The 17,546-nt window shown below is 38.6% G+C and overlaps 1 protein-coding gene across 2 annotated transcripts in view; it reads left to right on the forward strand.

Moving 5' to 3' along the window:
- Positions 1-17,546, forward strand: part of MGAT4D (MGAT4 family member D) — a 111,433-nt gene that overhangs the window by 21,273 nt on the left and 72,614 nt on the right. Inside the window, exon 2 of one of the 2 annotated variants that reach the window (XM_075199573.1) lies at positions 7,036-7,197. The exons of the other annotated variant lie outside the window; for it this stretch is intronic. Coding sequence (XP_075055674.1) covers positions 7,036-7,197 — 162 coding nt within the window. The remainder of the gene's footprint in view (positions 1-7,035; positions 7,198-17,546) is intronic. 2 annotated transcript variants of the gene reach the window in all.

The following is a 17,546-nucleotide window of genomic DNA, read 5'->3' on the forward strand; positions in this document are numbered from 1 at the left end:
CGCTGCATCCCCTACCCTCTCCCCCATCGCACGGGAGCGCAGGATGGACACTCTATTTATACATGTACAAATAAATATTGGCCGTAAAATCAAATTCTTTACTGTATTATGTTTCTGTATGTAATTTATTTTTCCTGTTATAAGTTATTGAGGGGGGGGGGGAAATCTCCTTATCCTTAAGCTGCAAATAGAAGTTGAATTGTCGTATGTGATTTACTCTCATTCTGTCCGTGCAAGAGAACCGTTCACTGTGGAAGTATACTTGTGGTGGATTTCTACTTCTATTTTGGTTGCTCATAGAGTGACATGCTTTTGTGACTGTTGTATTTGAACAGAAACAAGTGTGGTTTTGTTATTAATGGTTTGGGAACCCACAGTATTGTCTGGTGCTGATACTGGTATCAGTTTCATATTAAGAACAATGAATTTGTTATACCTATCTAGTTGATTACTGAGTAATGAAATTAGCCAGAGATTCAACATTAAATGTCAATTTTGTGTGGTTTACATTTACTGTGTGTATATGTATGAATATATGTGTGGGAGTGTGTATGTATGTATATATGTGTGTGTGATATATATTTATATATATATATATATATATATATATATATATATATATATATATATATATATATATATATATATATATATATTATGATATAGATATATAGTACTGTGCAAAAGTTTAAGGCAGGTGTGGGAAAAATGCTGCAAAATATGAATGCTTTAAAAAATAGAATTATTCGTTTATTTTTATCAATTAACAAAATGCAAAGTGAATGAACAGAACTCTAACGCAAATCAATATTTGGTGTGACCACCCTTTGCCTTCAAAAGAGCATCAATGCATCACGGTGGCTTAGTGGTTAGCACATCTGTTTCACAGCGCTGGGGTCATGAGTTCAATTCCCGACCATGGCCTTATCTGTGTGGAGTTTGTATGTTCTCCCTGTGTTTGCATGGGTTTCCTCCGGGTGCTTCGGTTTCCTCCCACACTCCAAAAATATACTAGTAGGTTAATTGGCTGTTATCAAAAAAATTGACCCTAGTCTCTGTGTGTGTGTGTGTGTGTGTGTGTGTTAGGGAATTTAGACTGTAAGGCCCTGTGGGGCAGGGACTGATGTGAATGAGATCTCTGTACAGTGCTGCGGAATTAGTGGTGCTATATAAATAAATGGTGATGATGAATTCTTCTAGGTACACTTGCACACCGTTTTTGAAGGAACTCTGCAGGGAGGTTGTTTCAAACACCTTTAGGAACTGACCACAGATCTTCTGTGGATGTAGTGCTTGCTCAAATCTTTCTGCTCTTCATGTAATCCCAGACAGACTCGATGTTGAGATCAGGGCTCTGTCCCTTCCAGGACTCCTTGTTCTTCTTTACGCTAAAGATAGTTCTTAATGAAACTGTCTGTATGTTTGGGGTCCTTGTCCTGCTGCAAAATAAAGTTGGAGCCAATCGGACATCTGCCTGATGGTATTGCATGATGGATAAGTACCTGCCTGTATTTCTCAGCATTGAGGACAACATTAATCCTAACTAAATCCCCCACTCCATTAGCTGAAATGCAGCCCCAAACTTGCAAGGAATCTCCACCATGCTTCACTATTGCCTGCAGACACTCATTATTGCACTTCCAGGCTTAATCGTTGTACTGAAGCAGCGTATCATAGGGCTTACAGGTCCAGGAATGGGCATGTCGCTGGTACTCACTCCTAGGAAATGATAGGGCACTTCCTCTGTGTGAACTTTTGTTTTAAGTGCACCCCACACACCTTAGATTATAAGCTTGTTTTGGCAGAGTCCTCTTTGCTGTCAGTTTTATGTTGTTGTCTATCCTTTGTTGTATCATATCCTTGGGCTAGCTCTGTTTGTAAGGCCCCCCTCCCTCAATGGACAGAAAGCTGTCAGGAAGACTGCCACTTGGGCCAAGCTGTTTGAGGATCCTTTCCTGAGACCAAGCTCTAAGTGAAAGTGAAACACGCACACATGGATCACCTGGACCCCACAGGGGTACTTGAATTCCTGCAATGATGCAAATTGTATAATCGGGTCATGCCTAGTGAATACTCTCTCTATACCAGGAGGTTACGCAAAATATTCATTCACTTTGTAGGCCTTTTCTCATCTGATACCAGCTCCAGTTCTGGAACTGAATGCTCAATTGTGGCTTCACCGCACATGTAGAAGCCCCCAAATGTGCTTAGAACAGAAAGTGACATAGGTTCATCAGGCTCCCCTCACCTCTAGGCCACATTGTCATCCATACCCTTGCAACAACTATAAGTCCACCAGTGTCCACTACTACTTTGCTTGTTCAGATGACTGGATGCTGCTCTCTGTGTCTATTTGTATCCTTTTATGGGCCTGAGTCATTAAGGAAAGTAAAGTAAAAAAAAAAGGAGTAAATGTTCCCCGGGACAAAGCATGTTACAATACAAGGAATGCAAATTAGTTTATTCATACTTGCCAACTCTCCCGGAATGTCCGGGAGACTCCCGCATTTTGTGAGAGTCTCCCGGACTCCCGGGCGAGTGTGGCAATCTCCCGAATTCTGCCCACTTCACTAGGAAGTGCCCCACTTCCTAGTGAAGTGGGCAGAATTAGATCCCAAACGCCGCGATTCCCGGTGAATCGCGGCGTTTGGCCCCGCCCCCGCTGTCAAATGACGCAATTTGCGTCATGACGTCACAGGGGGCGGGGCCGAAATGACGCGATTTCGGCCACCCCGCCCCTTCACGCCCCCCTCCACTGGCTGGCTCCCGGAAGGGAGCTGAAGAAAGTAGGTAAGTATGAGTTTATTATTTTGCACATAAGCTAAATACAGGCTGTTTTTTCATCTAGCACATAAATACTTTATAGCTTTAGTTTTACATTAAAATGTAAAATTGTTCTAGGACATGCCCTATCCCAATTCTAAATCTGTCCCCACATTTTAAATTTATCTCCCCACAAATGCAAAACGTGTTTGCCCAGCTGCAAAGTTACACTTTTTTTTTTTTTTTTTTTTTTTTTTTTATGCTTTGCTCTCCTTAATGACTTAGGCCCAATGAGTTTAGATTTACTTATGAGATATTGTTTTAAATAGAATAGTATTCTTCTATAGTGGTCATGTTGTGTTTGGCAGGTGTAGTGTCTTTGTATTTATATAATTGTATTACAATTATGTACAGCTGTCAGGTCATGTTTGGTAGGAATTGTATTCTACAGTATGCTTGTGTGCAGTGTAATAGACTTGTAGTTTGATAATGTCCAGTCATGCTAGTGCTTGGGTCTTGCATCTGATAGGTAAAGCTAGGTACTTCCATAGGAGAGATGAATAAGCTATTACTGTATATTTTTTCACGTATTTGTATCTGTCCCTATTACTGCCTCACACCTTAATGTACACATATTTCGTATCCCAGAAATCAGTAGGGCCAAATAAATACATTTCATGGTATATTTCTGGAAACATCATTATTACATAAAAGAAACTATAGCAACCTTCTTTTCTTTTTTTTTTTTTTTTGTATTTACCTATGAAATAAAACAATATGTATTGTAATATAGAAAATATCTTTTTTTATATGTATCTATTTCACTTGGTTCGGCTAACAATATTAAAATGTTATTTATGTTAAAATTAAAAACCCTCGAGATTTGTCTATGGTGGCAACTTTCTTCAGGGATTTACAGGTCCCTTCTCCAGGGTGTCAGTAAATTACATATTATCGACCCCACTCCCCATTTACTAACAGAATAATGAGGAGTAAGAGGTTCCCCTATTACTCTTCATTTTTGCTCCTGTGATTGAGCACCCGCAGCAAAAATTTGCCTTTCCCCCAATATTAAAGGCATTGTGGTTGGGTCTGGCGAATATAAGCTGAATTTATTTGCGGATGATATTCTCCTTACTTTGACCTCCCCTCACACTTCTCTCTCGAACCTGCTTAATATCCTCTCTACTTAAGGAACACTCTTGAGGTATAAAGAAAAACTTTCTAAAACAGAATCCGTCGCTCTTCATTTACCACCTCTCACCCTGGAACTCATTAAAAGTAACTTTAATTTTAGAATATTGCCAGGAAAAATTAAGTATTTGGGGGTTTGTATTACGTTTTGATGGATCTGCTCAGAATGCAAAAATTAATTATCTCCTGGTTGGGCAAGATTGTTGCTCTTAAGATGTATGTTCTGCCTCACCTATTCTGAATATTCAGACCCTCCCAATAAAGGTACCCAGGCGTGCTGTAATTCAGTTACACCTTTGGTACTTCCATGTGTGGTTAAAACAACCCCTGCACACCACTGTTTCTACACTGCATAGGGCTACATTTAATGGAGGCAGGGGTTTTCCAGATGGTCGGCTCTATTACTTTGCTACTCACCTGATCGAAGCAGTAGCATGGTTTACAAGTGGCCTTGGTCCAAGATGGATAGATCCAAAGTCCTCCTTCTGTAAAATGCCTTTTTGGGTTCAGCATTGGGCATTCCAGCTTGTGGTAGACCTCCTTTCATGAGGTCACATCCGGTTCATTTTTTTTACCTGTCAGATTTGGGACCACTGCAATTGTCATTTTCAAAACCACTTCAGTTCCTTCCTCAATAACCTCCCTCTGAAACAACCCTGACCTCTATTGAGCACTGTCTCTCTCGCTTTCTACCCTGGCAGGAAAGAGGTATCAGGATGATTGTAGAAGTTCTTATTTCTGGCCAATGCATCCCACTGGCGACTCTGCGGCAGAAGTTTGATTTTCCAACTGCCAGTCTGTTTGCATACCTGCAGGTGAGACACTGTGTCGATTGCCTTCCTAAGCCTGATATCATGCTCTATCTCCACTTGAGTGTCTCTTCAGTCACAAGGTTAAGGGTATTATCTCCATTCTATGTAATCATCTCATCACCTCTAAACAGACCACTACTCCTGTACATTAACTAAAATGGGAGGCTGATTTGGGCAGGCCACCAGAGGAGGACACCTGGCCAACAGTTAGAGACCAGGTCTCCTGAACCTCTACTTCATCCCTTGTAAAAGTGCCTACAAAATATACCTTAGATGGTATCTGATCCCTACACGGCTGAAAAGGATCTATGGTGCAACCTCTGAGCTATGCTGTAGGGGTTGTTGGGAGCGGGGGTCTTTCTTTCCAATCTGATGGTCCTACTCAAAGATTGCTCTGTTTTGGGATGATGTGACCACTCTCATTAGCAATATCACTAAAGTTACAATCTCTAAATGCTCTTGGTCTTGCATCCTTGGCTCCCCACTAGAAGTTCTTGATAAACATTCTCTCTGTACAGATCCTTAATGCGGGCAGATGCTTGGTTGCAAAGCAGTGGAAAAACCCAGATCCCTCATCTAGACAGCAACTCCTTAATAAAATATGGTATTTGGTATCTATGGTAAAAATATCTGCATACTTAAATAACAAGTCCTACAAATGTTACCAAATCTGATGTAGTTTATTTACAATAGTCCCTCAGCTTCCAATATTTTCAGCGATCCTGCCTGGAATGTTTCGGGCCTTTTCTTGTAACTATAGTCATTTGTTGGTTTGCCTATTTTATAAAATCATTTTTGTTCCCCTATGGGCGACCGATGCCCGTCGGGGGTACTATTTCAGGTCTCTGTTATTCCTTTCCCCCTTCTTCCCTCTCCTCGCTCCTCAAAACATTATCACTCTTTTCTATATATCATTTTTAAATAGTTTTATATGTATTTTGACTTGGCCAGTTATCTGAATGTAAAACCGTTATCTCCTAATTACTGTATATTCAACTTACATTTGTTATATTTATCCTGACTAAAAGGTAAGACACTTATTATGGCCTCTTGCGATTATATTTTGTCCTTGTATACTGTTATGCAAAATTATATATATATATATATATATATATATATATATATATATATATATATATATATATATATATATATATAATCTCTAAAAAATATTTTCGGTGACAATAATGCATCACAAATATAATGTGGTATTTTCTAGCCAATGAGGTGCAGGGATTATTATTTATTATTATTATTATTATTATTATTATTATTACTGTGCCTACCTGCCTCTGCTCCCAACAAATTATTTTTACTTTTAAGGAAATTACAAAACTTTGCAGCTTTCATACACATACGAGAAATAGCGTTGAAATATACATAATTTAAACTATAACCATACCGTAAAAGTTATTTTTTTAAGATCTGGGGCTAGATTTACTAAGCTGCCGGTTTAAAAAAGTGGGGATGTTGCCTATAGCAACCAATCAGAGTCTAGCTGTCATTTTGTAGACGGTACTAAATAAATGATAGCTAGAATCTGATTGGTTGCTATAGGCAATATCCCCACTTTTTCAAACCCGCAGGTTAGTAAATCTAGCCCCAAGTGTCATTTTCACCATGCTGATTTTTTTTTTTTTTTTTATAAGGTGGCCAGAACAGGGGGCAATTATGTTAATGTTCACTGTATTGTAGCACATTTGTTTTGTGTTTTTCTTCCTAGCACTAAGACCAACACACTTACAGAGAATGGAGTTTACAATACATTTGTATGGATCAAGGTCCCTGGAGTTTTATGTACGTTTAGCTGAAAAGCATTAGTTGGCCATTAATGAGCTCCTTTGTCACTGAGGAATACACTGAAACAATTTTACTTGTGGATTGCGTAATAGTAAGCTTAAAAGCACTTAACAAAATATTCATTCTGCAGTTTCCTTCTCATAAGACCGGTTTTTCATTTTATAGTTCATATGACTACGCCATTGTCACTGTTCATATGAATAGTCTCCCAACGTGAGCATCAAACAGTGAATTTAAAGGTTTCAGAATCCTGTAAGGATATTTTAAATAATGGCTTAGTGAGGTACTATATATTTTTCCTTTCCACATAAGACCTTATTTCATTAACCCAACTCGGTTAGTAAAGGGAAATATAAGGGAAAGCTACAAATCGCTCTTCAATGCAGGGAAACTAGGTAGAATGTTGCAGAGTGAAATTGTTGTTTTGAAGGGATGTCTGTTTATTGCAATTTTCACTTCTTTGCAGAATATGGGATGGACACATATGAAAAGCAGTTTTTAGAACTACAACAAAGGCTGTTCCATGCAGAGCAAGAGAATCAGAAGAGGTCTCGAGATCTAAGCACTATTCTAGATGAGATTAAACGGGCAGTTGCAGAGAAGAGAAATGCGTTTGAAAATCACACAGGTATTACTCGCTAGTTGTATGTCATCACACATACTGACATACATAAAAACTAAATTTATCTACTGTCATATATGAAAACTAAATCTATATACCGGTAAATAAAAATAAAATGTGTACAAGCTGTGCCCTGAAAAATAAAATGAAGTAGAAAATGTTGTATGTAAATTAATATTATTGTTTGTTTTCATTTGTGGGTCATAAAGAAATATATTGCTTATGTTTTAGTGCATAGTGCTTGATGGGTTTCCCAGCATCAAAGAGAACGTGATAGCAAAATGTATGGATGCATAATGTATTGGTTTTGTGGGGAGCTGTTGATATGCACACACTTCCATTCTTTGGGTCAGTGAATGGCGTAATATTGCATGAGTTGAAGTAGACTATTCAGCAATACAAAGCAGAATGAAATAGCATTACAATGAACACACAGGGCTTAATGCTGTATTACCACATAGGGATATTAATTCTAGAAATACAGCCTTTTGTTTCTCTCTTCCAGTAAGATATACACTGATTAACCACAACATTAAAATCACTGACAAGTGGAGTGAATAACATTGATTATTTTATTGCAATAGCGTCTGTCAAGGGGTGGTATATATTAGACAGCAAGTTAACAGTCAGTTCAAACGCAAGGATCTGAGCGACTTTGACAAGGCCTGGACCATGGAGCAATGGAAGAAGTTGGCCTGGTCTGATGAATCACGTTTTTCTTTTACATCATGTGGACTGCCAGGTGTGTGTGTGTGTGTGTGTGTGTCTTTTACCTAAGGAAGAGATGGCACCGAGATGCACAATGGAAGAAGGCAAGCTGGCTGAGACAGTGTGATGCTTTGGGAAATGTTTTGCTGGAAAACCTCGGGTCCTGGCATTCATTTGGATATTACTTTGACACGTACCACCTACCTAAACATTTTTGAAGATAAAGTACACTGCTTCATGGCAACGGTAGTCCCTGATGGCAGTGGTCGCTGTCAGCAGGTTAATGTGCCCTGCCACACTGCAAAAATTGTTCAGGAATGGTTTGAGGAACAGGACAAAGAGTTCAAGGTGTTGACTTGGCCCCCATATTCCCCAGATCTCAATCCGATTGAGCATCTGTGGGATGTGCTGGAAGAAAAGTCTGGGCCATGGAGGCCCCACCTCGCTACTAACAGGTCTTAAAGGATCTAACGTCTTGCAGGAATCCACAGGACACCTTCAGAGGTCTTGTGTGTAGTTCATCGTTTGCAGTAAAGATTCTCCGATTGTTAGGCTGCTGGCCCTGATCCCCAACCCACAGAACCAGATGAGGAGGTCTTCACCTATAGCAGCCACCTTTCCCTTAAAGCTTGACGCGCTCACCGGTATTCGGATGCTCCCAGGACTTAGCTCCAAGAGTAGTGTGAGTTGGAAATACAGGACCACAGCGGCGGGCCAGGAGACTGGTAGAAGGCAGCGGGTAGTCAATACGATAGCCAAGGTCAAGGGTCACAGGCAAGCAGGGTAATCGATAAACATGCCAGAGGTCGGGGTCACAGGCACGGTAGAGTCGGGGTCAGGGTCACAAGCAAAACAGGCAGAGTCCAATAATCCAAGCAGCGGTCCTACACACGGAATCAAACAGAGTATCCACAGGACAGGACAAGTGAACAGGAGCAGGTCAGCAGAACTGGGACAGATACGCTATAACCGGCAGTGAGGCTGCAGACATCACTGCCTTTAAATACTAGTGGCCACCAATCAGAGCCTAGCTCTTAACCACGCACAGCCCCCTGCATAATTAATTGCATACAAACATTAATTAGCCCACAGACTAGTACAAGGCTTGTTTAATCAAGCCACAGGTTTTTCCACACAGCGTGTGCGCGCCCGGCTTCCTCCACTGCCGGGACACAGCGCAGAACAAGAAGCTTCCGACCGTTGCCAAGGCAACGGTTGGGCAGGATCCGTAAATGACGTGACGGCCGGGACGCAAGAGGTCGCAGGAAGCGAGCCGCGGCGGCTGTGAGTACCGCCGCGGCTCGTGACACCGATGCGATCGCTGTGGTTTCAGAGCACATAGGTTTTATTTGCAAAGTATTACAAGGCAGAGTTTGGCATACATACGCATGCGCATGTTCAGCTTCTATCAGAACGCTCTGGTTTCCAAAGCCAGAGAAGAACAATTTTATACACTGTACTGTTGTAAACAGCAGTGACATCACAAAGATACAAAGTTACAGTATTAAGGTCTTCACTCATAGATTGAAGGGTCTTGACCTCCCCAAAATCTCGACGTAGCATTGGTGGATTCTTCTGGACCTTGTTCCTTGAGATTGCCATGTGTCCTTTCTCAGGCTCCCGCCTCTAGACCTCTATAAGCTGTTTTATTATGCTCCCTGTGTATTGGCTACTTGGTGTATGAAAAAGTGATATTAAATAATGACTAGCTACATAAATAATACTGGAAAAGTTCTCATACAATTGCGAACAAAATGATACCAAACTCAATGTAATTTAGATGTAGGAAACAATACCTTGCCCCTTCACTACTTTAATGTATTTTCTGTCTTTTTAATATAAAAATATAAACATACTTAAATGTTATGATAAAAATTCTGTTGTGTATGAATAGCATTGCAACTGTTTGCAGTGTACAGAAATGATTAATTACCACCTTCGTCCAATTAACTTCAACAATTGCTTTTTACACCAGTGTCGTGTGCAACACCTGCTCTTCTCTCCCATATGGTAATACCTCCCAATTTTCCAGCCCACAGGACAAAGCTGTCTTGATTAGAATGAAGGGACAGAACCTTCAAATCCAGACGGGCCAGCCTCATTCAGGACAGTTGGGAGGCATACTGTTGGTTACTTTAGATTATATCTGTGATTGGAGAGAACAATTGGAGGTAAAACAAGAAAGTTGTAAAACTTTGACTTTAAAATAATAAGTATTTACAGCATGACAGATCCTTTTTATTTTTGTCTCGACAATTTCTTTTAAAAAAAACGGTTTGTCCCATGGATTCCAATCTTCCTCCGTTCAATGTCAAATCATTCTGTTCCCAAAATTGTCGTCTTGAAATCTGTTAGAATCATTCATATATATCAAATATTATCATATCACCTCTTGTCCCTTTTCTCATGTAAGCTGTACATTTTCAGCTCCTGAAGTCTCCCCTGATATGTTTTAATGTGCAGCATATGCAAAATTTTAGTAGCCCTTTCCTCAATTTTTCTTTTTTATTAATGTCTTTTTGGAGAGAGGGCCTACAGATCTGTACACAAGGTCTTCCTAGTAACATATAAAGTGGCAATGCATCCTCCCTCTTCTTGCTGTTAATTCTTATACAGCCAATTATTCTACAGACTTGTCCCACTATTTGCTTACCTTACTGTCATCTGAAACTCCAAGGTTCCTTTCCTAACTGTTGACATTAAATTACCATTTATTATGTATTCTGATTTAGGATTTTTTTGTCCCACATGTGTTATTTTAAATTTAATGTATTACCTTTAAGATTCCATACTTCAGTACATTTCTCTATATTTTCGAAACAACTACACATTTTCTCGAATCTAAATAGTCAATATTTGTTATTCCATTAATTTCCCTACTATTATATTATGATATTCTTCGCTACTGCTTTTTTTTGTATACTGGAATTCGCTTGCCATCCTCCAGTCTATTGGAATTATAGCTGTCTGCAGTGATTGGTAAAAATGTTTGGTTAATTGTACTGCAAGGACTACTTAGTTATTTTAACACTCTTGGATGTTTACCATCTGGACCTGATGACTTTTCTACTTTGATTTGGAGAGTTTAAGGAACACCTTTTCTATAGTAAAAATATTTGTGTCCACATTACAGCAGGGTAGATCTTACCCTTCTGTAGGTGACCCCTTTGATTTTCATTGGTAAATATAGAGCAAAACAAGTTCTTTTAGGCAGTCTGCAATTTCTTTTTCTTCAGTATATCCAGCCCTGTTGGTTCTTACCCTTACTATTACATCCTTTTTGTTTTTTTTTCCTTTTTACTACTGTATGTTTAAAAGATAGAGGCCTATTTATCAAAAAGAGAAAATCCCAAGATCCGTCAAAACTGGAATTTTCTCTAGACTGCTCTTTATTTATTTGGCCTTTGGGCGAGTGGTGGCAATTTACGGGGTGACATATATAGAGTGTTTCAATTTCTGGCTGTAATCTATTCTCACTGTGCAATCTGCATACAGAATGAATGTTGCACAACATTCAAATACCAAACATATTGCGAAAGCATTGCACTGATCCAGACATGCTTACAGTTGTGGCACTTGTAAATTGTGCCAATTCATTATTCCTACCAAAGAGTACAAAGATAAGTACTCCAAAATTTTTAAAATAAATGCGTTTCTAAATTATAACTCATTCAGTGGCGCACGCAGGGGGGGGGGTTTCTGGTTCTCCAGAAACCCCTCCCCTCCGCGAACCAACGGAACTGTACAGCAGCCGCGGCGCTGTCAAAGAAGCGTCCGTGGCAGTGCTGTATTGTAGTATAATACAACACTGCCGCGGATGCTGCTTGACAGCGCCGCGGCTGCTGTAGAATTCAGACTTGCCGAAATGGAGCAGCTCCCTCTCGCAATATTTTTTTTTTTCCGGGGGGGGCGGAAACCCACCCTTCTAAATCCTGCGTTCGCCCCTGTCATTGGGTGTAATATACTGCCTTACATTCCCTTGCACTTTCAACTATATTAGCATGACCAGTAGACATTTCAAAAAACATCTTCTCGAGCGTGAGGGCAATATTGCTCTAAAAGACAAAGTAAATTTCAAACAATATATTTTATATCTACTGTCGTTTCAGTAGATTTATTTCTTGTACAACATAATAAGCTTAGTGTGATTAGGACACACATAAATAAAGGATCTTATAAACTATGTTCTAAATTAATTTAATTTATGTACCTTTTATGGTAGATATGATTTTAGTAATAATGCTCTATGGGACAGAATAGTCATTTTCTACACTATTTTACAATGAGTAACAATATTGATTCTGCTATCATGACCTAAAAATGGATGAACATTAGTTGGCAGTCAGTGCGTACTATTAAAATGTATTATTGGAAAGAATAACAACCATATAGGGTTTAATTTATTGTTATATAATTGTATGATGGTTTTTTTTTTTTAACTTCAATAGTATTTTTATTATTAATTTTTCAAAAATTATGGGGTACAGAAAGAAGAAAGGGGTGGGGGGTAAGGAAAGGACACAAAATAAAAAGGGGGAAGGATTGAAGGGGTACATAGTGGGGGGAACACATTAAACAATTCTGCTGTTAAGCCATATTGAACACATGAGGGAGGGAACCTAATAGGATCCCTTCCAATTCGTGAAAGTTACACTGGTCGAATGGTCACCATGGAACTACTAATAGGGACATTGGGGAACTTCGCTAAGTGTAGGAGATGCAGGTAGTAAATCAGAGTCTATTCGATCTGGACGCGCTCCCTCTCCGTCCGAATGATGGTTTTTAAAAACCAACCATATAGCATTTAAATCTTAATTATTTAACTATGTATACACAAAAATCATTACACACACTAGTTTTAATGTTATTCTATGGGTAATTTATTATCACTGTTACATTTACATGAGCTAGTTACTTTATAATTAATAATAAATTCTCACTAATATGACAAATTGCTTATTTTATAACCATCCTAATATCACCTTTTAATAATTTTCACAATATGTTTTGCTCTGATATTTTTAGTTCAGGTATATTCACAGTATTAATTGCAGCTCCCACACTACTCACTTGCATAAATCACACCTGATTTATTAATTTTATATTTCTGTTTAGCACATTGCATTGTAAGTTACCTAACCCACAGCATAAATTAACATAGCAATTTCTATACAAACTATATCCTTATAATTATAAAATAACTAATGTTCTATTCATAGAATAGAAAACACATTAAGTCATTAATAATTATTAACCACATGGGGGTGATTAATTTATAATTATAGGTTACCTACTTCATGAGTTTTTTATTGCTGTATTCCTGACATTCGATCGCTGTCTGCCTGACACTCGAGATAATGATGCTTTGTTTACAATATGAAACGGGACTATCATTGGTCTGATACGGACCAATGAAAATAATGAGAGGACGGGACTTTTACAAGGCTGAAAAAGTGATTGGGAAGAAACGTTGTCAATCACAGATGCAGGCTGAGTAATAATAGGAAGAAGCGAATAGGATGTTAGTGAAGATGTCAATAAGGGTGTTTGGCTGGCACTATATAAAGCCAATCATAATGACCCCACGGCTTGCCTTGATAAAGCTATTCATAGTGAAACGCGCATTGGATTTTTTGCTTCGTTAGTTCTTAGACTCCATGCTGCTACACATGTTACTTTATTTTGATATAGTTTACTAATACTCTAATGAAGGATTAGGAGGGAGACTAATATTAATAACTAATAATAGTATCATAGCCCCAGACTCGCTATAGTCCAAGGCACCAGATAATTAATGAGAGCTACATCCAGTGTGCTATGATGAACTGTGCTAAAGCTGGAAATGACAGCTATGGAGCCTGGAGTATGGTAAAAATATAAGAATCTATTGAGAAAAACTTAGTCCAGAATAGTGCAGGAAAGGTACAAATCAGATATTTCTGAGACTGAACAATGGATCTCTGGGTGAGGCTGAAAGCAGATAAAATAATAGAATATGGCTGGTACAGGTGAACTGGCTGCATGAGATGAAACCAGGAGTAGGGATGAGTTTGCAGCTTGCAGTAGTCCAAGGGAACCAGAACAGTAGTAGCAGCAGCAACACAACAACAATATCAATGACCAACAAGGGTGACCGTGGAGAGCAGGCCTAAATAGGCAGATAACAGGAGCAGCAGGTTAATCCCTGCTAGTAGTGGAAGAGGCAAGGGTACAGTAGCAGCACCTCTGGTGAATCAGAGGTACTGCAAGACATATAATACCAAGTCCAATATAGTCCAGGAGACTGGAGCTGCAGAGACAAAGCTGCACCCTAAGCCAATACTGCAGTACGAGCCGAGGCAGATCCTGACAAGTGCATTTTTGATTGCAACAAGTCTAAATAGAAAATCGACCCAATGGAAATGTCTGACTTTTTGAATGAATTTAGCTTGCTTATAGGAGTCTATATAGTCTAGTTATCCTACAACTAATATAATAAGTAGGAAAGTTAAATAAGCTTCAGAAATTAGGAATCAAATATAAACATTCATCAATCTCAATATTCATTAATCAATATTCATTCATTCATTCAATAATCTGTTAACAGTGCCAAATACAATCAATATTTTCTGCTAAATAGGTGTGAATGTGAGATTGAATAGCTGTATTTGCAGATACCTGATTCAAGACTATTTCCATTATCGGGTAAATTAAATGGATATACAATCATTCATGAGAAACAGTGCAAAAACATAAATGTGAATGTGAGATTGTATCCATTTAACATTGGAGCTACTAAGCTAATTGAGTGCATGCTTCTCACAGTGAAAAGTGTAACAATATATTTGGCTTTTCTTACATTACAATTCACACTACTTGTTACACTGTACCCTGATACTATACAACTGGGACTGTGAACACCGGATTAAATAACTGGATTTATGTAAACCTGGGAGAGTGGGGCTATATGTTATCCAGCCTACCCCCCATGATGGTTATGATGAACAATTTAACTCTTATGTTACATATAATCAATTGAAGAGACCTATTGAATATAGAGTGAGAGTGTAACTAGACTGAAATTCAGATTCCTTCATTCAGGTTGGAGGGTTACTACCATTTGTCCCTTTTTATATCATGACCGCCTATAAAAACTGAATATATAGCCAAATACCTCGGTTTCATATTGAGGGGATCATATCACTACCCCCATAACAATGAATAGTAATTATAATAATCAAGTATTCAATATAATTTTTTATGGGAGAATTCATATACCTGTAGTGGTGAATAAATACATGGAGCCATTGATGCACAAATATGAGTGTTTATTTCAATATAGTTACAGACACCAAAGCAATGCAGTCAAAAACTGCAATTTTAAATCACTTTATTTCACTTCCTTGCACTGTCACAATACGAGACCATAAGTTTTTATATATTTTGCTACCATTTATTATTCAGGATATATGAATATTTTAACATATTGTAAATTTAATGTACAGAACATCGGAGAGTGCCCCAAATAAAACTTCCTTTTTTCCCTGTAAAGTAACAATGATGATACAGAACAATAAAATTATAACTTCACCTGTTCTCCTGGCACTTCTGTTTAATTTTCTTTCAATACTAATCATAAACACAGGATACACACTCACATTCAGCAGGAACTGCAGGCAATATTCAGTCAGGAAACAACACTAGTTCACAAATATACTCTGAGAAAATAAATAAAAACAGCTGAAATCTAACAAACCTTTTAGTAATATGTTTTTAATGCATTTCCCATGTGCTTTTCATGTGTTGTTGATTCCATTGAATGGAATTAGTTTTATAATCGGAGCAATTCAAACAGTAGGGGAAGTGGCAGTTTGGCCACCACTGTATACCAGCCCACTTCAAGCCCTGCTTTTAACCGTACAATCTATTGTACAGGTTAACACATGAGGAATAGGTTGTACCGTGTTCTAAATCTTTAAACAATGCATTAAAATGATAGATTGTGATGGTGGGAACCTCACCATTGATATTTATTTGACCTAAGTTTAAATTGCTTTTCATTAGTTATTGTAGATGTGAATGAGCTCGAACAGTGAACTGTAGAATGCAGAGAAATGTTCTTCTAAAACAGCTGTTGCTTGTAGCGTATAATTCTTGGAGCTGGATCCACAGGTTACTTAAGATATATGGTCCTCCACACTCCCCTTGATCGCCCCCCAGCAGTAGAATAGTATAGAAGAGTCCTCTCCAGCTCTCACTCTGCTACTGGAGCCTGACAAGAACCCCACTACAGCACACCTTCCCCGTTCTTGGCTGCATTTGCTGCCCAGCATATTGCTAAATTTATAGATTTAATTTACAAAGGTACAGGACATTCAGATATAAAAATAATAATAAACAATTCACATAACATACACAAGCAAAACAGTTTAAAATAAAAGGGGTTACTTTCAGAGTATAATTATATGAGTTGTATAATCTGTGCCATGGGAAATTGGCTAGGAAGATGGACAGCTTATCAATGTGGATTGATTTTCCAAAAAGACTGACAATTTGCCTCTTCCCAACACAGGTTTTTTTTAAGCAAAATTAAGTGGATGTTCCCTGGTTGTCACTATAGTTTGCTCACAAATATTCCCAGAGTTTTGACCTTTGGCTAGTTCTTCACAGATATATCCCAGAGACATAGCTCCCCCTTCAATAAACCAGTCATAATCTCAGGGGCGCACGGAGGATTTTTAAGGGGGGTTTCAGCACTGTCAAAGAAGCACCGCCGCGGACGATTCTTTGACAGCGCCGCGGTTGCTGTATAGTACAGTGCTGCTATGTAGGGCACTTTTTTAGCGGAGCGGAGGGGTTTCTGGAAACCCAGAAACCCCCCCTGCGTGCGCCCCTGAATCTCTCGCACATTTCAATATCAAACACGATGGAATTATGACAATGTGACATACCTTTCCCAAAGATATGTGATATAGCTGTTCCCGGATACCACCAGAGTCTGTCATTCACAACACCCTGGTGTGATATCTGCTCCCAGATTTCCCAAAATATGAACTATGAAGACATATTTTCCTTTTGAAGCTCCTATTTCTATATACCTGTATAGGCCTTTAAATGCTGCCTTTTGACTGCAGGGATGTCAAGCTGTGACCGACCCCACAAAGTCTATTCAGGTGTCCAAAAACTAACTTATGTCACGATATAGCTCATAGCAGGGGCCCTTTGAAGGTCCTACAGGTGACACTGCTATCTTCTAACACTGGGATGTGCAGAGCCATCAAATACACAACAGACTTTCTGACTTCACATTTTACACTTTAGTAGCTAAACTTATCAATTGATTCAATTGATATACCCGATTTACACTGCAGTTATGATTTAGGCCTTATTCCAAACAATTATGTGATGGGTTAACACTTATAAATAACTAAGTTCTCTGTTCACGACAAAGTGTATCATAGTTCCTTAAATATTATTGTCCTGCATGTGGGACAAGAATTGTGAAGCACACTTTAGATTGTAACAAAATATTAATCACAGTAAGATGCATTTATAGAATATTATTATTATATGTTTTAATAAAAACATGAGGTTCTTCGTGGCCATTTTGCCAAAACTGTTATTGTGCACCTACTGCGGCAAGGTAAATGAATAAAGGTGGATTATTT

This window comes from Mixophyes fleayi, chromosome 1 (assembly GCF_038048845.1).
Source record: "Mixophyes fleayi isolate aMixFle1 chromosome 1, aMixFle1.hap1, whole genome shotgun sequence".
Lineage (NCBI taxonomy): Eukaryota > Metazoa > Chordata > Amphibia > Anura > Limnodynastidae > Mixophyes > Mixophyes fleayi.